Source organism: Bicyclus anynana, chromosome 7, assembly GCF_947172395.1.
Source record: "Bicyclus anynana chromosome 7, ilBicAnyn1.1, whole genome shotgun sequence".
Taxonomy (NCBI): Eukaryota; Metazoa; Arthropoda; class Insecta; order Lepidoptera; family Nymphalidae; genus Bicyclus; species Bicyclus anynana.
The window spans coordinates 9,319,790-9,346,915 of record NC_069089.1 but is presented as its reverse complement, the minus strand read 5'-3'; the positions used below and the strand labels follow the sequence as shown (position 1 = coordinate 9,346,915).

Sequence of the window (27,126 nt, the reverse complement as noted above, 5' to 3'; positions counted from 1 at the left end):
AAAATGTTTTAGTCATACATTTTCCTTCTTTCTATTTAGCACCAACAACTCTCTATAATGTACAGTTCCTTTAGTGTCGTTATATAGAGTTTATACTGTATTTGTTTATTTTTCTCCTTTCTCATAAACTGTTACTCAGCATACTGTCATTCGACATTGCGCTATTTGTCTTTCTTGGCTATATTTTGAATACTGTTATACTTCAGTCTGCAAAACAACAGACTGCCGTCTCCTTTCAGATTGTTTGCCAAGTCATTGATATGCATCGCTAGTTGCTCCTAGTATTTAATACTGTAGCACTGTATTTTCTGTCTGATCTCTTTCGATATTCTCGTTACCTATGTATGACGGGATGTTAAAAAACCAACTTGGGGCCTTGTTTTAAAATCTTTCCTGTCCTGTGTTCCTGAATGTTTCCTTGTAACAAATTTTAATAAAACTCCTTGTGTTACATATAAGTTCAATTAGCTTATTATAAATAGTAGGTATATACTACATCCCTGTGCTATGACCAACAAACAAATTAAAAATTGGGTTAAAAATCAATATAATATAATAATTATAGTTATAACTTTTCATAATTTAATAAAAATAAATTAATTTTATAAGCTTAAAAGCTTTAATTAAGATATAGTTAATATATTTTAAATAACATTTTATAGACAAACAATACCTAATTTAAAATAAATAAGTTATGAAATGACCTTCTACTATCTACCTTCATTTCTAATTTGTTTCTTGGTCTACAGTACACATTGAGTAGGGCAGTAGTAAAGTGCCACTAACTTATCTGATCTGGTGAGGGTATTGCTGTTTTTGTGCGTCTTGTATAATGTTTAGAAAAATGGTGACAGCAATGTTAGTTCCAGTTTTGGCTACTGGGTTAGAAAAGTTCTTGAGACACTTTGCTGCATTGTTCACCATGAAATTATGGTTTAACTGTGCAAATAGTTGACAAATATAATAATTTAATGTTTTAGATGAGATCAGAGAAGAGATTTCTCAGAGTTTACAAGGTATTGAAGCCTACCTCAACTGTCGGACTATAAGAATAGGTTCATACAGATATACACCAAAAGAGAAGGTATATATATCCCAATTAATGAGTTTCATAAATTGTTTTAATTATTTCTGATGTCAACTAATTATTATTATTTCTTTAAGGTGCATATATCAATGCGAGGTATAAAGATTGTTGCACCATCATTAAAGAATGAATCCAGGGATGTGGCTCTTCAAATACCATTGAAGGAAATTGTTAGAATATTAGTTCATTTTGGCAAAGGACTGCCAGTGGTATTTTTGTACACAATGAGTAAATGTGGTGTACATGTAAGAAAAGCCTTAGATATGGTGGATGAATCAGGTAAGTTTATTATTTTTGAAAAATTTAACATAGACATAAAAACTTAGATATCTATTCGAGTGCCGTACGGTTAATTATACCTCGGATTCCAAGGCCAGTCAATGGATCTTTATATAAACTTTGTAAATGTGTTTTTAATAGCATATGAAAAAAATGTTAAAAAACATGTGCGATCTAAATTTTTTAAATTATTAGTATAAATAATTATTAATTTTTTGGAGTTATCCTTCATTTGCATTTGCGCTCGAAATAAAATGGCCTATGACACTCACAAATAATGTAGCTTTCTAGTGGTAAAAGAATTTTCAAAATTGGGCTACTCAATAAAAAGTTATGCTTGGAATTACTTTAAAATTAATGGGTAAACAATCTATCATCCCCTATTTTCCTACTTTTAGGGTTGGAATTGTTTTTCCAGATGTATATGTAACAATTTTCAGGGATTAACTAATTTTTTTTTACCTTTTTATTTGAGGTTTTAATAATACAGCCAAACACTTGATATACAGATTTATCAACTGGCCGTGAGCTCGTAGGTCTTACCATTTATTATGCCTTATGGCACTTCACTAAATCAATTCAACAGAATTGCAACATCAACAAATGGGCATAGACATACATTCATATTTAGAATTGTAGTTTTTTTTTTAAATCTAAAGAGCTCATTCCTGTTTGAGCATACAAAATAAATTTGTTATTGTTTTTAAGGTTTTTACTACAATCCTATGTCAAAAGAGGACCCTTACAAAAGGATAACATTGTTACCTGAAGGAATGACAGAAGATGCAAAGTTGGCTTTCAAAACATTATTTGGTAAAGTTATGGATGAATTGAGTAACAGAGAGGCAAATGAGATCCTAGTTAGGACTTGTCCAAAGGAGAGTAATAACGTCTCAAAATTGACCACTAGATCCATGACCACTGCTGCTGCTTCAGGAGCTAAATGGTAAAGTTTACTTTATTTGGTTTGTTTTGTCTTATTTTATTAGTTGGAACTTTAAATGTTTTTTTTTATATAAAAAAAACAGATATTGTTAATATTGATTAAAAATGGCATTGTTTTATTCTGATTTCAGTTCTAACCCTGCTGAAATACGTCAGATTTTAATATATCCACCAGGGAAAGGAGGTATACCAATTAATACTGAAGATTATATGTGTCTAGCTCAGGATCAGTTCTTGAACGATGTCATTATAGATTTTTATTTGAAATATTTAGTTCACGATATTTTAACACACAGTCAGAGAGAAAAGACTCATATTTTTAGCACATTTTTTTATAAAAGGCTAACAACCAAACCCAGCAAAGTGAACAAAAGTTCAAATCCACACGAATGGGACAGTAATTTAACACCAGCTCAAAAACGACATGCCAGAGTGAAAACTTGGACGAAGAATGTTAATATATTTGAGAAAGACTTTATTGTAGTTCCTATAAATGAAAATTGTCACTGGTTTGTGGCAATAATTTGTTATCCCAGCTTAGAGGGATGTAGAAGTATGATTGACAACAGGACAGTTGTCCCACAGCTGATTAAAAGGAGAGGTAAGTCTTATCCTTATGTGTGCTTAAATAATAAACATTTGCAATAACATCAATGTCTCCATATCCTTTAGAAACCTAACCTATTGTAAGTAGGGACAGAACAATATTTCATCTGAATCTAAAAAAAAAATCAAAATTCATTTATTTCAAGTAGGCTCAGTTCAGAAGGCTGGTTCTGCTGAGAAGAAACCAGCGAGAAACTCAACAGTTGCTCTTTTTAAAAAAAAATCATACAGTATTATAATTTACAATTGAAGACTAAATTATAATTTCTTATAGTTTTACTTTTACTTCCTGAATATTGCCTTTAGTGAGTGTATCTTTCAATATTCCAGAACGCAGGTCGTCAATGCAAATAGGCAGCACAACAATCACCCCGTTAACTAAACAGGAACAGCTGACGTTAAGTTGTGACTCTGACAATCTTAGTGAAAGGGACGAGGCTGAAGCTGAGGTAAATCGCTTAAGCATAAACTAATACTATTTTATGTACACTGTTTTAGTTGCATATCATACATATTTAATTCTAACTGTTTACTGTTATCAACTGAGATGTGAGACATCATCATTATCAGCCAATGGACATCCACTGCATGGACCGCCAGCGTCCAGAGACTGCCTTCAACCCGCTTGATGTCTTTGGTCCACCTAGTGGGGGGTTGACCAACACTGTGCTTGCTGGTGCGGGGTCGCCATTCCAACACCTTGGGACCCCAATGTCCAGTAGATAGATAAATGAAAATGGTTGATGGCCTGACGACTCAGTTGATAACACACTTACTATATGAGACAAGACAAATATTGTATCAATCCATGGATTCACTGTGCGGGTGCCGGGGCCTGCTTGGCAGAGAGAAAAAAAAATGTTAGTTATAGCATGAGATCCTGCATAAGAAATTTATACCCTCATCTTTCATTTAATTGGGATGAGAAATAAGTGACAGAAAATATTTACATTGACACATTGCAACTAGGTTGCCTAGTTAAATTGTAGCCAAACAGTATTAAAAGATTTTTTTTAATTTATAATTAAAAAAATATTCACTAGTTAATATAACTAAGAATTTACCCAAAAAAGAAAACTAAAATAAAAGAATTGAAAAAGTAAAGGTTGCCTATTTACCTGTGGGTTTGCCAGATATAAACAGTTAGGTAATGTTATTTATATACCTTCATCAGTTATTTAGTCGTTTAATATGTCAAATGAAAGCTTACTTTATGCTTAATTTAACTTGATAGATGTTTTCATTTGATGAATGTGATTATTAGGTTGCCTTTGATCAAGTTTATGGTTTCCTAGATTTTGTGTGAAAAATGTGTTTGGCCGCAATTTAACTGGGCAACCTATTGCACTGTGAACATTCTATCATTTATTTCATAGCACTAACAAATAACAGATGAGGGTATATATTTCTAATTCTGGATCTTGGACCATTGTGGTTGATTAGGTTTTGGTTTATTGTCTGCCTAAATTCTAATTATTTTTCAGTGTTCATCTTAAATGTAAGTACAAAATAGTTATAATAATTGTAATATTGTTTTAGGAGAGTGATTTGGATATGCAATGTGATACAGATGATGAGGAACAAGAAAAACCTCCACCTGAGAAAAAGCCAGAAGTGCCAGTCATTAGAAAAAATGAACCAATTAAACAGTAAGTTGTGTGAATTTTAAGAAATTAAATATCATGTGTCTCAAACTGTGATGGAAAAACATCGTGAGGAAACCTGCATACCAGAGGATTTTCTTAATATTCCGTGTGTGTGAAGTCTGCCAATCCACATTGGGCCAGTGTGGTGGACTATCCTAACCCCATTCTGTAAATAAAACAATTCTGAGAGGAGACTCGAGCTCAGCAGTGAGCCGAATATGGGTTAATAATGATGATGAATTCTTGTTTCAGACCTTGTATATTAATCTTTGACTCATTGGCTGGTGCCTCCAGATCAAGAGTAGTAGCAACATTACGTGACTATTTGACTTGTGAATATCAGACTAAGGTAAATATCTACACCATCATTTTCACATTAGAAGTAGAGATAAATAATACTAACTACTATTTTCTATAATTAAATAATAATAATAATAATAATAATAATAATTTATTTGCTGAAACTGTGGGTTACAATGGTTCTTACACTATAGATAAAAAATTCCATCACAATTTACTGATATATCAGCGTGCAAATATTTACAGAAATTTACAATAATTTATTATACCTACAATTATAAAACGTCAATATTTATACATTACAAAATTTCATGTCATTCATGTACTCGTCAACACTATAATAATTCTTATTATTTAAAATGGAGAAGATTATTCGCTTAAACTTTATTAGGGGCATAGTTTTATATGATTCTGGAAGCTTATTGTACAAAAAAACAGCCATACAGAAGCAATTATTTGAGAGAAGAACCAGCCGTCTCGGTGGCACACAGATTTTATTTGGTTGCCTGCCCCGCCAGTTTGGGCACATTAGTTTTTTGGTAGGGAACAGAGTTGGATTCTTTTTTACGAACAGCAACGTTTCAAATATATAAAGGCATGGCAGCGGTAAGATTTTATTGTTTTTGAACAGAGGTTTACAGCTATCTAAAGGATTGGCTTGAAACACTGACCTTATACAAGCCTTTTGTTTAATGAAGGCTTTTTTCGCATCTATTGAGTTACCCCATAAAATTAATCCATAGCGCAATATAGATGAAACGTGTCCATGGATGGAAATTAATATTGTAAATAATGATTATAACAGAGAACCATCCAAACCAAATAAAGCTTGTAAACTAAATCTACTTTAAAAAAATCTAATTTGATCAAATGTTAAATTAATTCAACATATAGATTGTAATAAATTTAATTTACTTTTTACAGATCTCCAAAAGCAAAGTATTTAACAAAGACAACATTAAAGGCAGTTGCCCAAAAATTCCACAGCAAAATAATTTTACTGATTGTGGATTATATCTTTTACAATATGTAGAACAGTTTTTTAAGGTAAGTATGTATAATAATAATAATTAAATATAAATATACTAGCGGAAGCCCGTGATTTCCTCAGTTTTTTTTACAATTGTCCTGGGAACCATGGAGTTTTCTAGGATGAAAATTGGCCTTTACATTAATCTAAGGTATTATTTATCTTTGTTTTAATTTTAAGCGGCGTTAAAGAGTAACAAACATACAGACAAACTCTCGCGTTTGTAAATTACTAGCGAACGCCTGCGACTTCGTCCGCGTGGAATTCAGTTTTTCACGAATCTCACTGAAACCATGGATTTTTCCGGGATGAAAAGTAGCCTATGTGTTCAATTTCCATAGAGTGAAATCTATTTTCATTCTAAATTCCAGCCAAATTGCTTCAGTAGCCGCAGCGTAAAGGAGGAACAAACGTACACACACACAAACTTTCGCCTTTTTAATATTAGTGTAAATTATTAATAGGATAAAATGTGTCCATATACCTCTAACTACTTAAATATAATCCTATGCTGTAAGTACTAATGTGAATAAATGTTTTTTTCAGGATCCAGTAATGGACTATTCCTTGCCCATAAAGCAACTGTCAAATTGGTTTGATGAAATAGTTGTAACAAGAAAACGGGAAGAAATATCAAACTTGCTGAAATCTTTAATGCACAAACTTAATCCAGATTCGCATTTAGCTTTGCCAGACATCACATTCCCAACATTAAATGGTAATTTTATGAATAACCTACCTACCGGCACTGAACTGTTCTCATAGAACAAGTAAAGTAAAAGTTAAAACAAAAATGGGCAATACTCCCGAGCACCCTGTATATTATATATTATATATATTATCACTGACAGGTATATTGTAGCCAATAGACCTGATATAGTGCTAGTCGATCGGTCAGTGCGTCGTGCAATAATTGTTGATATTACTGTTCCACATGACGATAATCTGGTTAAAGCCGAAAAGGAAAAAGTATCAAAATACTTGGACCTTGCTCACGAGATTACCGCCATGTGGAATGTTGAGTCAACTATTATTGTTCCGATAGTTGTTTCAGTCAATGGTCTTATAACGAAAAGTTTCGACCACACCTTAAGAAGCTTTCGCTTAACTGTTGGATCAAGAGTCGGATACAAAAGGCAGTGATTCTTGAGACGGCGCGTATTGTGAGGAGGTTCTTCACTCTGGAGCCCTGACCACCGGTTGCTTGGACACTCAAATGTCCCGCAGCGGGAGGGTGAATTTTTTATTTAAATTTTTAATAATGTTTTGTATTTTATACTTATATTGTTAAAAATTTAAAAAAAAAGAAGTAATAAATAAATGAGAAAAAAAAACTAATCTATAACATGAAATGATTTACGATTGTGTTGTATATGAATGATTTTTTATTTATTACTTACACACGTTTGTGCCATTACCATAAGTATTTAGCCAAACCTTTGTGTAAATAGAATAAATAAATTAGTGCAGTGGCCTATAGAATAAATAGAAAAGGCACTATTCCTCCAAATTGTAGAAAATGTATCTTCTCCAATATAAGTTCGTAATTGGTCTATAGGGTAGGCAATGATTTTTTGCACCTATGAAGTGATATCATGATGTTGAACAAATTATAATAGCCAAATTATTCTCTTTGTAAGCAATCTGTAAGCTTTTTTTTTATTCATTACAAGTTGGCCTTTGACTACAATCTCACCTTATGGTAAGTGATGATGCAGTCTTGAGATGGAAGCGGGCTAACTTAAACTTGTTAGGAGGATGAAAATCCGCACCCCTTTCGGTTTCTACATTACATCGTACCGGAACGCTAAATCACTTGGCTAAATCACTCTTTACTAGTAGAGTGGTCACTAGCCACGGCCGAAGCCTCCCACCAGCCAGACCTGGACCATTAAGAAAATCTCAATCGGGGATCGAACCCAGGACCTCCGGTCCGCCTTCTCCGTTTGTTAATCCACCGCGTTTACCACTGCGCTACGCAGAGGCCGTCAAATACTAAAGCATTATAATTCAATATCAAATGATATGCTCTGCTCTTTTATTGCAGGTACTTTAATAGAAACAGAAGAACAGGATGATGGATCAGACGGTGATAAGGGTTCTACAAGTTTATGCAAAGTTCAAAAATGTGAAGGGAAGGAAATTGAAGGTCAAACCATTACATTTTTGAAACAAACAACTGGTGAAATATTAGTGAAACGTAATTTTGGTGACTCTGATACTATTCACCTCAGAAAATCAATACGAATTTCTAGTGACAATGAAAATAATAGGTCTTTGGTGCAAATAAAACAGAACAGTGAAAACCAAATAATTTATAAGCTGCACCCTAGTGATTTGGTTAAAGACATTCAGAATACTTTAATAGTAAATAAGAGTAAAACTTTAAGTGATAAAAAGTATGGTGTACATAATCAAAATGTATCCAGTGTGAACTGTGTACGACAAAATGTTAGTGAAAATGATAGTAATTCCTTTCTCAAAGGAAGACGGATAAATAAACTAGAGGATGTGGTCACAGAATCAAGTAAAAAGTTTAAAAGAAATGAATGTTAAAACAGCGCCTGTCCATATATTATCCAATAAATTATTTTAACTTTAAAAATTGTATAGTTATTTAGAGTAACTGTAAATATTAATTAATGCTATTTACATGTATTTAATACTATGTATCTATCTTGTTTTTTTAAGATAATGTAAAAAAAACTAAGGCAGTGTATTATATAATAGCTTCCATAAATACAAAATGATAGTAAGTTGAATAACTACCTATGTGATTTTCTTGTTTTATTACTAGACATTTTCTATTTTAAATATAAGGACCTAGACAAATAAAATTACATGAAATCTTCCATTTATTTTTACATACTAAGCATGCTACCTTCATTTTCTCAATTTATTTTAAAATATGATATATTTGAAAATAAATTGAGTATTCTACTCAATCAATTAAATTCTACTTATTTTTAAATATGATATAGCAATCTAGGACCAAATCTGAGATGGAAATGATAGAGGTGCCAATCACCATTGCATCCTATTTAAACGGCCCACTCGTGGTCTGGGATAAGGACTAAGGAGGCTTCCAGAAGGGAGATTGAGCCTGATAAAAAGAAAATCAAGACAGACATGCCTTGCCTCGAGGAAGGCTGATAATAGTTTGTCAGCCTATGGTCCTACTCATAGAATTAATAGTACAAGAAGGGCTGTCAAATAACGAAGTCAGGACGAAAAATTAAATTTTTAATGTGTGTAATGTGCTTGTGTGCAAGCCGCTAGTGTTACACCGTGCACTGGTTGTTATCGATACTCTATATTAGGTCATCCGTCACCTTGGCTTTCGTACAGTTTTACGAAACGAACGAAAGAATGGAGATCGACAATATTATTAGGGCACCGATTCCTATCTATAGCAAAATATTAATTGATATGATTTTGATGACATAACACTAAGCAAATAATTAAAAATAAAATAAGTAATTTATTAAAGTACCGACTCTTAAATCTACGGGAATATGGGTGTTGTCTCTGTATAAAATAATGTTATATATATAGCTGTTGAGTGGTGCTGTAGGGTGCTGTGCTTTGGAGTATGGTTTGGTGGTGCCGGTGGTGCCAGTATCGTAGATAAATTAGACCAGCTTACTGCGTAATCATCCTACTCTGTGGTGCCACCATAAGTTTGACGTCTTTGACATGACAATTGACATTGACATTTTGACAATTTGCAATTTGACATCACTTTTGTGAATGCACAATTTGCATCTTTCTTGCAAAATTAAAAATTAATTTAATTTGAAAGTTCAAATAATAGAAACAAATAAAATTCAGTTATTCGTTTCAGAACATGCGTTAATTTGTTATTGTATTAAGATTACCGAATGCCTAATCAAATCAATGGCTGACGAAGAACGGCTCCAGCGAATTAAAGTTATGTAGCATTCTCGTTTTTGTTTAAACATATTTAGCAGAGACTGATTATCGTATCTTGAAACTTTATAGTAAAATTAGTTGCGCGATTATCGTTCCCGTAGGAATACGGGGATAATATAAGTTATCCCCGTATTCCTACCTCCCATATACCCATATGCCTTCCTCAATTTATGGGCTTTATAACACTGAAAGAAATTTACAAATCGGACTAAATGTTTACAATGCAATTTCTCCTACTTCTTTGACTATTTAAAAGATAAATAGCCAAAGAACCATAACTATGTTTGGTCTATTATTTTATTGGACAAGATTTTTAGATGCCTACTATGCTAGTGATCAATTAAATTACCTTGTTTTTGTTTATAATTTGTTACGAATCATTATATTCCGAAGAGAAGTACCTAATGTTATTTTAGAGACAATAAAAAATTATATTTCAGCTGGGGCATTTTTGGCCTCAATAGCTGGTATTTCTGCTTTTGTGGGGTTTGGTACTACTTTAGCAGCTGCTAAGAAATCTGATCCAAAATATTTTAATAAAGGTGAGAATTAACAACATAATGAACTTGTAATATCTCTACCTGTCTCAATTGCATTAATTACTTTCTTAGAATTACCATTGTTGTTGTTTGTTAAAATGTTTATTAAAAACTGACATTGTTTTTTTATTAAAGTTCATTTTCATACTATGGATACAACAGGTTGGTCCATGATCATGTGGATGTAGTCATTGTCATTGATATATTTTAACATATTGAATCCTGTATCAATTACTTTTTTGCAACCAGGAGTACATGGTAGTGCAGAGTTAGCAGATGCAGGGGCTTTACTAGCTTTGCGAGCACTGGGCTGGGGGACGCTGTATGCCATTGGTGGTACAACTTGTCTTTGCTATGGTATATGGAAATTGTCAGGTGCCAAAGATGTCAGTATCAAAATTGGATTTGAAAAATCATACAGTGGTCTTACTAACGTTCAGCACATCCAATGATGTTCTTCACATCTTATAATCCTGTTCTGTATAAAATAAAAACTCCTACACCAGTGTAAGCAATGTTTTTCATTGTACATTTTCGTTTTCAAGTGATAATTTATATATCTCATGAATTTTTCATTTTTATCCAAATAATAATCCAGCAGTTTTTAATTGTGCCAGGTTAGTAAGACTTCTGTATTTTCTATTACCCAGATATCAGTTCAAAATGTTTACTTTTAAGTTTTTCGATCTAAAACACAAATTATTTTATTTTTAGCTAAAGGAGTTCAGAATGAAAATGGGAAATCTTCTGCCAGTTGTACCTAAGAACAATCCACCACAATCAAGAACAGAATTCAGTGGAATGAATGATTTAATGACATATTTGTCAGAAGAATATGGAAGTAAAAAAGCACAAGATGTTATAGACAAATAATAATTTTAAACATTATTTATTTCTGTTATACTTATTACATTGTTTCATTAGTCAAATCTTGTTTGATTATAAACTCTTCTTTATATGCTGGACCATCATTACAACTCGCTTTACAGGTGTATATAGCTAGAACACCCCAGTCTATGCTGTTCAATTCAATACCAACATTAATAAAGTTCAACAGTTGTGGCATTATCTGAAAACAAAAGTATAGTTAAGATAAAAGCAAAAATATTTGTTAAAAACTTGACTGAATATACAATTAGGTATAGAGTAAAAATAATGTTAGTGGTTTAATTTTTCAATGGCATTAAGTGGAGTTGCTTCTTTGTATTGGCATTGTTTTTATTTTATATATTGTAAAATAGGAGTTTCCAGAGTAACAATTACTAAATTGCTCACTAGAAATTTACATTAGTGTGCAGCCACAGCCCAACCACTGGTCGCTAACATAGGCAGAGCATATCTGTGTATCTTAACATGTTTCCCCAGTGCCTTTTGAGATGGAGACAATTTTAGTCTATGAAGCTTTAATTTGAAATACTTATAATCTTTATCCTAAATTTAAAGTTTTCTGGAAAACGGTTTGACTTTGATTTTCATAATAAAGTGACAAGCACAAAATAATGTGTTTTAAGCAGGTATGCATGGTTTTAAGCATTGGCGTATCTAGAATTATTTCGGCCCACCTGGCCCCCTGTTATATACGCCTATGGTTTTAAGCGTGTAAACTAAAAGTTGTTTAATTAATTAGAGTTATACAGTTTACAATAACATTTGCTTAGCATAGACAGGGATGATAACTTATAGCCATGCTAAGCTGCTTGGCTAATGCTGCTTCAGTTTAACACAAACATTTCTATCTGTACTATTACAATTTGCCAAAATATCTTCTGAAATATGAATATAAGAGCACTTCATATATTTGTATAACTATGTAATAATAGAAATACTAAAGCTTACTTGAAATTCAAATTGCCTATCTCCATTACAGTACTGGCATTTAGGTATCGATATATTATTAACTGTATTTTCTGTGATCCATAGAGGTGTTCCTCCCCTGTCATATCTGAGTACTTGATCAGGATGTCTAGCTATTCTTTTACTGAACCTATTGTACACCTTATCTGCTGATGATGACCTTGCATATTGTTCTATTTCACTGTCAGGTATGTTGCTCATAGTACCAACTTTTTCATCTTCAATCATTTTTTTAAGTTTCTCCAGTTCTTGATTTGTATCTACTACAGTGATTTCCTCCTAAAATTTTATAATAATAAAATGAAATAGGCTTACATATAACAGAGTTATATTTAAGATTCAAATTTGGTAATAGGTTTCAAAATAATAAGATTAATAAGACTAAAATAACAGCTAGCATGTTGAAAATTAAGAAGCATAAGAACATGCCTCAGAACTGACACACACAAACACTTTAATTATTATTAAAGAATAGTACAGAATTTATAATGAAAACATACCTCATCCTCTTTATCAACATCAACTTCCCATTCTTCAAATAATATCGATTTTCCTGACTCTGTTACAGTAAAACAATTCAAACGAGGCTCAGATTTCTAAAAAAAGGTACTAAATTAATTTATGGCTTATTCATACACATAAACATAATCATCAGATAAATACCTCTTGCAAGTCAGGGCAAATGGTTTTGTGTTCTTTTTTCCAATCAAGAATCTGGTGTTCTCGACTGCAGTAGTTAACTTTTTTACATTTTGAACAGTGAGATGGTGCTTTTAAACCACAAACATTACACATCTTTGCCCATTTTTCCATAGGAAATACCTAAAATTTATTATTTGTTAAATAAAATTTCTTATAATTTTCACATAATATGATGTCAAGTGTTTTGGTTATGTACCTCATTTTCATTTTCTTCATATGGCTCAAAAGAATAATATTCATTTTTTCTTGGTAGCTGACACCTTAGTATAATGAAATTTTCAGCAGAGTTTATTTTACAGCAGGAACCTTTTCGACAAATGAATATGAATATTGTTCGATGGAAGCAATCATTACTTTCCTCAAAGGGAGCATACACCTGTAAAAATTATGATTTACAAATAAATAACCTAGATTCCTCATAAGTTACAGCTTAGTGCTCAGCGATGCTCATAAAATACATTGTAAATATATACCTGACATAAGAAAATTAGAGGTTCTTTACACGTTTTGCAGGTTAATCCACCAGGTTCAGGTAAATTTTTGAGGTCTAACCAGGCTGGCTTTCCTCCTACTTTACTAGGAAAAAATCTAGGATGCAATAACCAGCTGCACTTTTCTTCTAGAAAACCAATGTCTACTTGTTTGTTACTCATTTTATTTATGTTTTTAAATTTTTACTGCGATTACAAATTACATTAAAGTGTTGAATTTTGAACCACCTGTTGTTTACAATTTTTAAAGCTAAGTAAAAGAGACCTATAGATAAATAGATAGGTGTCAAAGCTTTATTCATTCATTCGGACTTCAAAGCCATGCCAAGCCAATTGCCATTTGCCATGCGCACGTAAAAGAACGTGAAATCTTGAAGCAGCGCCATCTACATCCTAGATTTAAGATTCCAGGATAGTAAATTCAATTACGGTGTGTAAGTATTATAATGTTTTTCTTTTTAGAGATTTAATACGTGAAAAGTACGGAAAAAAATCTCGAAAAAAAAAGAAATATTTATCCTTTTAATTTTGACACTTAATAGAAAGAACGTGTTTGTATTTCTAAAGCAAAGGGACTATTAAAGAAAGACAGTAAGTGTACATTAATTTCAACTAAGTTCCACATAGTCATTGAGCCTAGTGGTGCTTAACAAAGGTACGATCTAATAATCCTGAGTTCGAGCCCGGGTCTTTTTTAAAAGTCTTTTCTGTTTTTCTCAATGTAGCCTATCTATTTCCAATAGTACACTGTAATCTTTGTTCAGAGTTGTAAAACCAGATAAAAAAATATGACATTTCGGCTTTCATTTTTCACTTGTCCTTGTCGTCTGTGTTGTGTTTATAACCTAAAATTTAAAGATATGTATTTTTGAATTGAATTTATAATATTCCTAAATCCTAATGGCTAATTCTTAATGAATGATAATGAGATTTAACTTTTTTTGATAAATAATAAATATTACTTTTGTTCAATCTAATATACTTACTTATTAAATATTAAAATGAAATCAAAAACAAATGTTATAGAACTGTTTCAAGAAGCAAAAGCTAATCTAACGTATGTAAAAGTTTGTGCTCCCATGGTCAGATATAGTAAGGTGCAATTCAGAACCTTAGTAAAAAAGTGAGTATCCAAGTTAATAAAAGACAGGGTTAGCATAGTCATCAGGATAATTTAAATGTAGAAAAACAGTTCTTACCTGTGTTCCTGAAAAAAAAAACTTGCTAACTTTACAAGAGTGAAGTCGCAAGCAGTATTTAGTTAATAATAAAAAGATATTTTCTATATTCATTAGCACAAGTAAGAGAATTATTGTTGTAATATATTTAATAGAACATATTTACATACATAATTATGAAAATCAATATTATCCATTTGTTTCAGCTTTGGAGTTGACTTATGTTTTACACCTATGATACTTGCTGATTCATTTTGTCAAAATGCTAAAGCAAGGTCAAATGAATTTGTGACTACAACATACGACACCCCTTTAGTAGTGCAGTTTGCAGCTAAAAGTGTTGATGAGTTCCTAGATGCATCAAAATTAGTTTATCCGTATGTAGATGGAGTGGATTTGAACTGTGGATGTCCTCAAAGGTGGGCAATGAAAGATGGCTATGGTTGTGCTTTGCTATCAAAGCCTGAGCTAGTGCATAATTTATTGCGAACTGTGAGAAATAACTTCCCATCAAATTTTACAGTGTCAGTTAAAGTCAGAATATTACAAGAGGTAAAGAAGACAATAGTTATGTGCCAGCAGCTTGAAAAATGTGGCATTGATTTCATGACAGTACACGGACGTACACCAGTGCAGAAAAGCGGGGAGGTTATTGATGTAGACACATTAAAAGAGATATGTGATAAAGCTACAATACCTATTATCGCAAATGGTGGTATTAAAACTATGCAAGATGCTGATAGTTTGCACGATGTACTGCAGTGTAGCGGCATTATGTCTGCAAGTGGCATTTTGAACAATCCAGCCCTCTTCAATGGATACAATAAAACTCCGCTTAGTTGTATAAAACAGTGGATGGACTTGAAGGACAAAAGCGGTGATAAATTAACATTCCAATGCTACCACCACCACTTAGTTTTTATGCTTGAGAAGATATTGACAAAGAAACAAAAGCAGGAATTTAATTACTTGAGTACATTCGAAAGTGTTGATAACTTCTTATATAAGCATATTATCAATGACTGTAATACTATGTCAGCAAAAATTCCAGTAATTGATGATTTTGTGATATGCCAATTTGATAAGCAAATTACTGATAAGCATTCTAGAAAATGTCGTGGATGTAGTAAGAGTATATGTTATTGTACTTGTGTCTATTATGACTATGATAATAATAATGGAAGTTATTTTACATCCTATGTTAAAGATGCCGATGAACTTGATTATATGGACAGCAGTATATTTGAGGAGTCTAGTTGACACCAAATAATTAAAATGTAAATAAGTTAATATTAAAAACATGTATTTATAAAATGACTTTATTACTTTCTCCCACAATAACTAAAACACAGTACTTAAAAACCAGTTCAGTTATAAATGTGCTACATAATCTATGAACTTGGATGTATGATGTTTCTTGAAATAGGTTGATAGTTGATACTGCAGTCGGCGACGTCGACCGCCGCCGAGAGTTGACTGCAGTCGGCGACGCCGTCGCCTGTCGCCGATACGTCGCCGACTGCAGTTGAGTGCCGTTGACTGCCGCCGGGACGTTGCCGATTGCAGTCGACTGCGGTCGTCGGTAGAGTTGCCGCTCGTATAAATGAACCGTTAGGCTGTAATTGCTGGAGAAGTGAGGATATGTAACTCATTGATCCCATAATCATTAAAATTACCATCACTAGCCTTTTATTTGTGGTACACTGTACATGCCTCCTTTCTCTTAGACAAGAGGAGCTTGTACCCTCCATGCTACTCAAACGCTCAAACGGCGAGGCCATAAGAAAGGGTAATGATATTGGCAGTCTGTATGTGTCTATGTTTGTTCCACGGTAGTGCCTAAACTACTGAAGCGATTTTAATGAATGAAGTGTCAAAAGATTCGTAACAATAGCGTGATAGTGGTTGTTAATTAATTTTATTAGGTACAATAAAATGTAGCTGAGTATAACACATTTGCTCGTAACGGGTCTCATAATTCACCAGTTTCAATAACGTAATGTATGTCATTACGTTCTTGTGCGTTAAGGTAATGTAAAATGCACGGGTTTATGTTTTAGTAAAGAACTCGTGGTTTATCAAGAAGCTCCGTCAAAAAGCGAACGGTACTTTTTTAAATCTTAGCAAAGAGTTTTTATGTCAGAAAAGTGTATTTTATTTTACTTATAAAATACACTTTTACGGGAGATAAAATATAATCAATAAACATTTAATTCTTTAATTTAATTAATTTAACAATAAAATACAACTATTTATCTATAACGAAAACAGAAAAATATTAATTTACTTTATTTGTAATACTGGCTGTTTTTGTACCTTTGCCTAAAAAAGCGCTGATGCTCGCCCATCGTTATGTGAACAAGTAAAAATTATTTCGCGTTCTTTTTCTTTTTATTTGAAAATATCAAGTAGTTATCAATTTATTTATTCGACACCACCACCACGGGTGCTTTTCCACCAGAGATGTCCTATGTACGAGCTCGTATCTGTGCGAGGAAAGATGCGCAGCTCGAGCTACTAGTATGCGATGTATCGATAGCAGGCATCCATAGCACGCATCCATAGCACTCATCTGTAGCACGCATCCTTCCATATAAAAAACATATCTTAGTTGAATTCGTTTCCACGAGTGCTGAAATAGAATGCACCAATGAATACGATTGGTGGATATTAAACGCATCCATAGCAACGTAGCGTAGCACATCTCTGGTGGTAAAGCACCCTAAACCCGAAAAACCCACCGAGAAATAGGTACTTAAAAGCGTATCAAAATTTCATATTAGATATGAAATAGAACCAAAGATGCAAATTCATTTTCAGAAAGTGTGTTCACGAAAGTTTCAAAAATATAAGTAAAGCTCATTATGCTATTATTCAATGCTAAAAAGCACTGTCTAAACAAAACATAATATTGATATCAAAAATGGATCAAATATTCGTTTAAGAAAGTCAGAGTTTTATTTATTTTCTCGCAAATACCTACGATATAAACGTCATACGACATACGTGCGCTTTGATAATTAAATCCAGTGCTTACTTGTAGACCTCGCCTATAGTATCGGTAAAATGTAAAATGTAATAGTAAACAAATGGGGGTGAAAGCTTCCACTAATAATTAGCAGACGAAGTCGCGGGCGTCTACTAGTGTATGTTATAAACGTCGTACTCGTATGACATACATGCGTTTTGATAATTAAGTGTATCCTGTGCTCACGTGTATGGCTCGGGCTAGCAATATCGCCTCGGCTGTAATTTTCAACTTACCACACTTATATCATATTGTACTATTCAAAAACATGTGCTTTAATCAAGTAAATACTTACTTTTATAACTTATATTATGACTGGCGCGCGTTGATGTCTTTTAAAGGCACACATTTGTGTTCAAGATTAAATGTTATATTTATATGAACTCATAATTATTCTATAGTTAGAACCTTCGACATCATGTCACTCCATAGGTATTTTACGTCATGTATATGTTAACTAAAAGAAAAGCAACACTTCACAGGGGCCAGGGCGTACCTTTGTATGCTTTGCTACGACATACTCTTTAGTATGTAATATCTATATTCTTTAGTAGGTATGTAAGAGCTGTGATAGCCCAGTGGATATGACCTCTGCCTCCGTTTCCGGAGGGTGTGCGTTTGAATCCGGTCCGGGGCATTCACCTCCAGCTTTTCTGTTGTGTGCATTTTAAGAAATTAAATATCACGTGTCTTAAACGGTGAATGAAAAACATCGTGAGAAAACCGGCACACCAGAGAATTTTCTTAATTCTCTGCGTCTGTGAAGTCTGCCAATCCGCATTGGGCCAGTGTGGTGGACTATTGGCCTAACCCCTCTTATTCTGAAAGGAGACTCGACTTCAGTAGTGAGCCGAATATGGGTTGATACTGATGATGTAATATGTTCTATATGCTGTCCTGTAGCCGCCGACCTGAGGTAGATATAGGTGTTAAGTTCCATGTGCATGTGCCTTCTAAGTGTTTAGAGGTTTACACAGCAATGCTGCTTGGAGGCAGTACCTAATATTTCAACGCAAAAGTTTGCCACAAAGACCTCAAAATAAAATGTGATCTAAGGCGTTGGTAAATAATGAAACTACGATTATAATTTTTACTCCTGTTTTTTAATTGTTTCGGTGTTGTAAAATAATTGTTGATCATTGTGTACAAAATTACAGGCCTTTACAGTGAGTATTGTATTTCTGGCGTATTAAATAATTTTATATTAGATATTACCTCAACACAAATAATCGTGATGAGGTATATAAATGAATTTGCATTTTATAAATATAGTAGCAGAAATTATGAAATACACAGGTAGGTATATTGTTTACACTTCCATACCAAAGGTAGGGTATTGTACTTATATAATGTATGAACGATCTATCCTTCTTAGGTTTTAGGTACAACTTTTTACAATATTGTTACAAAGTTTACTTTTTGTATAATGACTGATTAAATTATCATAAACATTTTAATAAACCGACACGGAAGTGTGCTTAGAGCGTTATTTATTTACATTGGTGTTAACTGAAATTGAAGATACTAACTTTATCCGAATATTCTTTGTTTAATTTTTTATTGCTTATAATTTTCACATCTACGGAAGAATATTTACATAAAAAAGTTTTTTCAAAAGATCTCTATTACGGAGTTTACAAAATATGCCATCATTTCATTCAAAGGATATTTTTAGTGCGAAGTTTGTGCGTAAATGGTTTGCCTTTATTATATAAATGTCCTTCCGTTTACATAGAAATATATTTTAAACGTTTCACTACCTTAACTGAAATACAAGGTACAAAAATACATAAGTTTCTATAAAATCCAAGTAAAACATGAACAATACAAGGAATGGTGTGAAGTTATTAACAAGATCATGCAATAGCAAATACATTTTAATAATTTATATTTATATTATTGCGTAATTTACATATTTAATTATATTTATAGGAAGTGCCGTATGCTATATAATTAGATTTCGACGTTTTGTTTTAAACTATAAGAATATATTTAGACGGAAGATTTCAATTAAAAATATAGTAGAGTTCGTAACATTTTCGTATAAACCTAACTATAGATAATAATAATATATTGGGTATACTAGTTTTTATACCAAAATGTTACAAACAATTTATTAATTTTCAAGTGAGTACAAAGCATTTTTTAAACTCTACAACTTATGTACTTACTTATTATACATAATTGTTTTAGAGATTTCACGAAATATGGATACACACACGATACAAGCTCTTTTATCGTCCGTCGATACATCTCGTAAACATCAAAGACTTTGATCCATAGAAGTCTTAATAACATGGCAATAGGAACGGTTAGAAGCAGCCACTCATGCCACATTCCAATATTAGAAAAACTTTGTATTTTACGGTATTATAACAACTTGCTAGTGCCTTTGTATGAAAAAGAACTTTGATCCAAAAATGTGTGTTGTATACAACAATAACACTTGATCCAGGTATCCGTCTGGGACACTGGTAGAGTTAATCATACCATTTTATTGCCTTGTTTTAAAGATTTCTATCGTAGCACCAAAACCCATGCCACCGTACATAACTGTTAGTGGGTTTGGTACGAGTAGGTATGTAGATTCCATTAAAGCAAATCCTACCAATGGGAAATATACAGATTTAATGAAATAAATGGATTTTTCTCGTTAATCATTCTATAGTTTAGTAGGTTTAAAATTAGATGTGGAGTAGTTAAATAAAAAATTAAAAGTTTTCTACATCTTCACTTCTAGAAAGTACTTGAATATCGTACATAAATTAAATAGAATTTGAACAAAAAAATATTTAGGCAAAAATTCATAATGCAATTGTAGTTTGATCGTTTTTAGAGTAGTATCAATTTTCAAAACTTGAAGTCTATTATACAATAAAAAATAGATATATAACGTCGAAATCATAATATTTCAAAGATAGAATAATTTGTCTACATTAACAATAATTTGACAAAATTATCCAACGGCATTCGTTACAAAATTTTTAGCTCTGTAAATGCTTGGTATAAAATATACAGATAATAAATTTATAAGTGATTGCGTGTAAAAATCTTATCTTACGAACAATAGAAATATACAAAAAGCTATCGCTTGGTTCTACATCACGTACGAGTTACACCATCACGCGAGTTGCGACAGTCGATCTCACACATAATGCGAACCAGTAGGTACAGGACCAATAATTACATTCGCCAATCGTTTCATTACACATTTATCTCAGCCTTTTCGAGTAGGAGAATCATAATAAAAATTTGGAATATACCTAAAATAGTATAACTAGTAAACTCGGTGAATAATAATTACATGTAGTTCCGTCGGTCAATTCGTCGACTGACCGAACGTCTACTCTACGATGTGAAGCACCATTTGTTCTAGCGTAGGGATAATGTACAAAGTTCATCCGATCTAATCTAAGTAATGTTAGAGTTAAGTTGATGCATATACGCGCGTACTCTCCAATAATTCATTAGGAACAACGTTTTAAAAATACTATGCGAATATTTTATTAGGTTAACTTAAAAAGTAATAAAATATTATCGCGCTTTTGGCACTTATCCACTAATATGAGATAAATTTATTTCTAATTTTCTTTCTTGCACATCAAGAAGTTATTTTAAATGTTTAGCGCTTTGTCGTCATCATGGTTAGATATTATTCTTCGTTCGGTTATGCATGATGTAACGAATGATTTAAATTAAGTTCAAATACAACAAACAGCAGATAAGATCTTCTTTGGTGAAATTTAAGCAATTCGTATTCACGTTGCAGTTAAATAGGAAAGATACTGGAAAATTACGTAGTAGGTACCTACCTGCCTGTCTGAATACCATTTCATAATAATATTGATATTAATTCCTTCATAACTATTTACACGATATTTACATAAAAATATATAAAATTTCTAAAGTCGATGTTCAAACGTATGATTATTTACAATAGAATTAAAAAAAAACAATCGATTTGAGCACTAGCGCAAGAGGGAGGCTGCCAATCTTAACAAAATTACAACAATGGGTAATAAAATATAGATTCTTATTTACTAAACTGCATTCTATTTAAGTACTTAGTACTTATCATGCAACTATACATAACTAATAATTATTTTTTACAACTTAACGTTCGTATCGTAATCTCATAGCCACTGAATAAGACAATTCATAGAGTCCATCTCACGATTGTCTTAACACATTTAACAAAATACTTTTATTTGATCACAAAACTGGAATCACAAAATGCGGCGGGGGAGAACGCGTCCGACTCGCGCGACGATGCGCGCTGCTCAAGTGCACTCGATGATGAGGGGTTGGCTGGACTCGATCACGCTGGGTCTCGTCTCGCTGCCCGGCGAGCTGTAGTGCTGCGGGTGCTCCGCCCCGGGCAGCAGGCGGTACTGCGGGCCGGGGCTCGGCGACAGCTGCCCGTGCCCCGCTAGGTGCGGCGTCGTCGTATGCGCGTGCCCTCCCATCAGAGCCTCGTGCGACAGCACTCGCGCCCCACCGGCTCCCACCAGCCCTCCCTGCGATGCTGAGTGAACCTCGTATGCCTCGTGCCCCTCTCTTTCGTGGCAGTCTTTGTCGATGTTACCTGCAAAGTGCACGCGAAAATGAAATCGGCCGCGTTCAGTGAGAGCGCAAGTGAAAGTCGCGGTTCACCTACGGAGAGAAAGTGCATCGCGTTCGGTCTCTCTCGCAGTGTTCATTGCATTTTCATAAAAATATTAAAAATTAATATTATTTGTTAATTGTAAACCAATTTAGTGCACTTGGAAATTTTTTAAATGTATAAATATATTTGTGTGGAAAGTTTGAGGATAAAAATACTTGAAACTAAAAGGAATAAAATGATAATTTGCAAGTTTTAATAACTTTCACTTACCGATACATTCAGTATGAGCAGCATTGGTTATCGCTAAAACTTCTTCAATATTGTTTGGTTTGCAGCTAGTTGTTTTCCAGTGAGTTCTTAGACCTGATGCGCTGATGTACTTCTTGTCACACCCTTGGCAAACGTACGGACGATCGTTCGTGTGAAGTCTCTTGTGCAGTTTCAGATGAACGAATTGAGTGAACTTCTGCATACACAGGTCACAGGCATACGGCTTCTGGCCTGAATGTAGTCTTAGATGTGTTTTCAAGTTGGATGTTGATGAAAATCGTTTTTTGCAAATATCACATTGGTGAGGTTTTTCGCCCGTATGGACGAGGTGATGTTTTTGTAGATGAGCTAGTTGTGTAAATGATTTACTGCAAACATTGCATTTGAATGGTCGCTCGCCGGAATGTGTTCTCAAGTGAACCTTAAGATTTGAAAGCTGGCCAAAGGTTTTACAGCAAACATTACATTCGTAATGCATTTTTCCGTCTTTTTTCTTTAACGGATACGGTAAACTCCTGTAACCACGAGACGATTGTGAATTAGGACTCAACGGTCCGACTATGAGACCACATGATCCGTCAGGACTCATGCTGCCGTGCTGCGGTACAAGCTGGCCATTAACATTAGCGTTTTGAATTAAACTTAATTGTGAGCAATTTTTTAACGTTATAACACTGGTCGAAGAGGGAAAGTGATGATTGTTCTGTCCATTTTGAATTCTCTCATATTGATGTGACGATGAAACTGTCGGCGAATATGTGCTTGGCGGAGACCCTAATTGAGTAATTATTGTCGAGTTAGGCGGTGAATAAAGGCTATACGAGTAGTTCGGGTAATGGCTTTCGTACCGCGTCTCTCTTATTTCCCTTATTTCTCGTATTTCTCGTATCTCCGTTGTATGTGGAATAGTGTGCGGTGGTGATGAAGAATAAACTGATACCGAATTTGGTGCTGGCAGCTGTTGTGGCAACGGCAGCAGTGACGGTAACGGCGTTAGGTTTGAACTAGAATCAGGACTGCAAGCGTTACCGTACCTTTGGCTTTTCTTATAAGAATAGGCCATTTCTGTCGGCGATGACGGCGGCGGTGTTGCGTTAGGTTGTCTTCGGTTTGAATCATTGTTGTTAGGGTCCATTCTATTTCCAGTGAGAATAGTTTCTAATATTCGTGTATCTGGTGGTGTGTATCGCAAGTAAGCTGGCTGGGGTGTCGGTGATACAGTTTCATCTTCGTAGTATGGTTTAGTTAGAGGGACAACTGTGTTTTGAGAAGATTCCAATACTATTACCGTCGAAGTGGCTGGGTCCCGGCGAGGCGGTGATAAGTTTTGCGGCGAAGTATTCATTACTTCTTCTGCGATTATTAGTTCTTTTTCGCTTTCACAATCCATATCTTTGTGATTTTGATATTGATAGGCTCTTGGCATCTTTATTTTAACTTTTCTGTACTCATTGCGGTGCATATTATCTTGCTCTATTTTTTGAACTATAACAGTTTCTTTCGGCTCGTTTGTTTTGTTCGAGCAATCTAACACGTAATTTTCCACATCCGAGTCACTCGAGTCTTCTGGCGGTGTGAATTCATCATGATAACCATTACTGTGATAGCCTTCATCGGATCTAACGGAGCCGTCATTAGGCGTTAGTTGGTGTTCATAATGTGTCGGCACACAATGAGTGAAAGTAGGAGATTTACTGTCGACTTTATCTTGATTAGTCGCTGCAAGAGGCGACGGCCCGCGAACGTCTCTCAAATGTACATTATGTGCCGGTGATCTGTTACCATTTATTCTCGGGTTTTCAAGCTGGTGTATTACTACATGCGATGTACTCTCTTTATGTTGATGAATGATTAACGTTTGATCTCGGTGGTGCAACTTAACTGGTGAAGGTGGTTGCATTAAATTGCTAGGTGACAAAGATGTATGATCGTTTATGATAGGACTATCAGATTTAGGATGGACGATATTTGCAGAAATATCACTTCGTACATTTATCCTGTCATTTTTTATCATATTCCGTGGATCATCTCGCGGTAGTAGATTAGAACTTTCGTGTATAGGTTTATCATTAGAATCACGTTTTCGCCGCCTTATTGGAATTTCTCCGTCCAGAATTTCTTTAGCATTTGTGAGGCTAAGAACATATTTCATGTGATTAAAGGCGATTTCGGGATGCACAGGTGCTGGTGGTAAGCCGTATGCTTTCTTGATAGTTTCTTCTTTACCTGCAATTGACGACACTGTTAAAATTATTTTTGAATTTCATAAGCGTTGGGATTTTAAATTTATTTAGAATAGTTACAAAGGTTTTTCTACTTACATATGGAATATGTAGCTCTTTCAGGATCGATATCGTAGCCAAGCCTTGTTGCAAAGTCTTTGCAGTACCATACCATCAATTCTTCATTTGGCATAATATCCCTATGAACAAACATATGCAAATTATTATTTACTAATCTTATTTCTTAGACGTAGACTTTGAAAGTTTGGCAACAAAATCTAGTGTAGTGCAGTGTTGTGCTCACCTAATGGTGTAGAAATAAATGTGCTCCTGATGCTGACACGCGACCAGATTCATCACAGAGAGCGAGTACGCCGAAGCGACGTATCGCATCCAGTTCGCAACGCTCGTATCAGATCCATCAAGGTAATAGTAATCGCTATCTTTAAATATCTGCAATCAATAATAGGAAACTATTAATTCACAAGTATTTACATTGTTAAAGACAATAACTGAAATAAGGAATTGATGTGTATCAAATTATGCTTAACGATTTTAAGTGTTTCATGTTGAGGCACGTGTTTAAGATTTACAAAACGCGTGCATGATAACAACATGCATACGATGATTATGGCGAAGTCAAGGACGTAATGCAATGTCAGAATAATGTAGGACGCGGAACAAACTTATAGACCAGGCCCTGTGAGGTATTGAGTGTATACATAATTCGAAGACCGCATTCTGTTTACAGTTTTGAACACTTAACAGCATGCAGATTCTGCATGTTGTTTGTTGGTCCATTTTTTTGTTATACCCTACCGCCCCTTTTGTGTCAAGGCCAGAACAAGTTATTTGTATCCGTTTTATTGTTTGTTTCATTAAAATAATCCAATTTCTATCATGATATTATCAAAATAATAGCTAATATATTAAATAAATACAAGTAAAAAACAAGCATAGTTAAAAACATGACTCCGAAATTACTAGATGAATTTAACCAGCAGACCTCCTGGAAATCGTAATCTACATGCTTTTCTGATTTTACAACTATAAACAGAATGCGTTCCTCGAATTGTGCAAACTCAATACAGCCTATTAGCGTTTAAACAATAAATAATGAATATTGTCCGCTCATTATAAGTTTTACTTTACTTAACATTTTTTACTTATTTAGATACTTAAATGCTATAGATTTTAATTATATAAAGCAGTAAAGACCAACACCATAAAGACAAGCTCAAGTCTCACCTTAATATTTCCATAAGTATGATGCCTGACAGTTTCTTGTACCTGGCCCAAAATAGAGAGGTATAGGTTAGTTAGAGATAGTGAAGAGTATAATTTAGTCTAATAAGGCTTAATGGCAGTAGGGGTGGGTTTCTAACTGTGCAGACAGTAATAAGGGGTCTGTGTAGACTATTATTATCTGCTTTAGGATAGCATAGAACGAAAACCACAACCACATAAATATTATAATTCAGGTACTTATGTTAAGAATACCTAATATAAAGCATTGTTGGATAGGATTGTAATAATTAATTCAAGTGAATTCATTTTATTACTTACCCTCCAGTAATAACGCCAAGAGACTTTATCGTTTGGTTTGTTTGGTGTACGAGTGCCTTCAAACGGACCAAATCTCGTCCCTCTTGGTATAACTCCTGTACTCCATACGCCTTCCGTCTGAAAATAAAACCAATCCATGTATTATATTTTTTAATCCTTGAATCTAAAAGTGCCAAGTAATTGAAGGTGTAGCTTATGGATAATTATATAGAATACTGGGCAAATTTTAAAACATAAAGAGCTTTTTATCCTAAACACTGATTTTTGGAACGTTGATGTTATTTAGGTAAATAGTGTAATAGTGTGTGTGAAAGAGGACATAATATGTGTAAAAGGAGTAGATGAGATGACAAGTAATGTGCACGAATTGAAGAGATTTACATATTTATCTTACCCATGTAAGTGGGATAAAGAAAAAGGAAATGATGAGTGTATCGGGCGTGTCATAGTTTAGAAATTAAAATGCTGATGCCTTAGGATTTAGGTGTATCAGTTTTCGAGTGGAGTAAATATCATACCGGTGTGTTAGGGGTGGATAGTACTGCCGATGGCCGGAGTGCTAAACTGCGTGGCAGAGTCCTCTCGGCTCTGTTTGGCGCACCGCGTTCGCATGGCACGTCTGGTACTATGTACACGGTGAGCCTCTCGAACTCTTCCTCGCGCATGCGCGTCACATCGTACGAGTCTGCCACGGACACAGCGCCCGCGCCGGGGCTGGCTGTGCGGCCCACTGTCGTCGTAGGGATCTCTTCACTCGTTGACTGTGAATACAATTTCATATAAAGCTCTCGTTTAACACAGACACGAATATCTTAGTATTTCATAGATTTGTGCGAGTGCCGGG

General features: G+C 34.0%; 5 protein-coding genes across 12 annotated transcripts in view; 3 read left to right on the top strand and 2 right to left on the bottom strand.

The window, feature by feature from the left end:
• The window catches only part of LOC112048693 (uncharacterized), a 32,739-nt gene extending 23,994 nt beyond the window's left edge, over window positions 1-8,745 (top strand). For all 4 annotated transcript variants that reach the window (XM_024086597.2, XM_024086374.2, XM_024086440.2 and 1 more), the window contains 10 exons: window positions 981-1,084; window positions 1,165-1,366; window positions 2,075-2,312; window positions 2,443-2,912; window positions 3,248-3,366; window positions 4,457-4,566; window positions 4,816-4,912; window positions 5,788-5,910; window positions 6,440-6,611; window positions 7,941-8,745. In XM_024086597.2, the coding sequence (XP_023942365.2) occupies window positions 981-1,084; window positions 1,165-1,366; window positions 2,075-2,312; window positions 2,443-2,912; window positions 3,248-3,366; window positions 4,457-4,566; window positions 4,816-4,912; window positions 5,788-5,910; window positions 6,440-6,611; window positions 7,941-8,449 (2,144 nt within the window). In that variant the 3' untranslated portion in view covers window positions 8,450-8,745. The remainder of the gene's footprint in view (window positions 1-980; window positions 1,085-1,164; window positions 1,367-2,074; window positions 2,313-2,442; window positions 2,913-3,247; window positions 3,367-4,456; window positions 4,567-4,815; window positions 4,913-5,787; window positions 5,911-6,439; window positions 6,612-7,940) is intronic.
• An 868-nt stretch (window positions 8,746-9,613) lies between these two features.
• Window positions 9,614-11,294, top strand: LOC112048610 (transmembrane protein 242). 2 transcript variants are annotated; one of them, XM_024086258.2, is made up of 4 exons: window positions 9,614-9,824; window positions 10,267-10,368; window positions 10,615-10,751; window positions 11,080-11,294. In XM_024086258.2, exons 1-4 carry the CDS (start codon window positions 9,791-9,793, stop codon window positions 11,236-11,238), a joined length of 432 nt encoding a protein of 143 aa, XP_023942026.1. In that variant the 5' UTR covers window positions 9,614-9,790; the 3' UTR covers window positions 11,239-11,294. The 2 variants fall into 2 exon arrangements, with proteins under 2 accessions (XP_023942026.1, XP_052738637.1); XM_052882677.1 differs by lacking the exon at window positions 9,614-9,824 and having other exon boundaries at window positions 9,832-10,368.
• LOC112048534 (programmed cell death protein 2) lies at window positions 11,239-13,728 on the bottom strand. The gene is made up of 6 exons (XM_024086132.2): window positions 13,395-13,728; window positions 13,118-13,297; window positions 12,883-13,041; window positions 12,720-12,815; window positions 12,202-12,498; window positions 11,239-11,434 (listed from the first exon to the last, which is right to left on the bottom strand). Exons 1-6 carry the CDS (start codon window positions 13,572-13,574, stop codon window positions 11,273-11,275), a joined length of 1,074 nt encoding a protein of 357 aa, XP_023941900.2. The 5' UTR covers window positions 13,575-13,728; the 3' UTR covers window positions 11,239-11,272.
• Window positions 13,729-14,224: 496 nt separating this feature from the next.
• On the top strand, window positions 14,225-15,904 carry LOC112057703 (tRNA-dihydrouridine(20a/20b) synthase [NAD(P)+]-like). The gene is made up of 2 exons (XM_024098225.2): window positions 14,225-14,535; window positions 14,797-15,904. The coding sequence occupies exons 1-2, from the start codon at window positions 14,414-14,416 to the stop codon at window positions 15,848-15,850; spliced, it is 1,176 nt and encodes a 391-aa protein (XP_023953993.2). The 5' UTR covers window positions 14,225-14,413; the 3' UTR covers window positions 15,851-15,904.
• Window positions 15,905-18,699: 2,795 nt separating this feature from the next.
• Window positions 18,700-27,126, bottom strand: part of LOC112048387 (uncharacterized) — a 28,024-nt gene continuing 19,597 nt past the window's right edge. For 2 of the 4 annotated variants that reach the window (XM_052882672.1, XM_024085938.2), the window contains exons 3-9: window positions 26,801-27,043; window positions 26,283-26,399; window positions 25,965-26,006; window positions 25,021-25,169; window positions 24,816-24,916; window positions 22,495-24,735; window positions 18,700-22,203 (exon numbers count right to left, since the gene is read on the bottom strand). In XM_052882672.1, coding sequence (XP_052738632.1) covers window positions 21,899-22,203; window positions 22,495-24,735; window positions 24,816-24,916; window positions 25,021-25,169; window positions 25,965-26,006; window positions 26,283-26,399; window positions 26,801-27,043 — 3,198 coding nt within the window. In that variant the 3' untranslated portion in view covers window positions 18,700-21,898. The remainder of the gene's footprint in view (window positions 22,204-22,494; window positions 24,736-24,815; window positions 24,917-25,020; window positions 25,170-25,964; window positions 26,007-26,282; window positions 26,400-26,800; window positions 27,044-27,126) is intronic. The other 2 variants (XM_052882673.1, XM_052882674.1) reach the window with 2 other exon arrangements.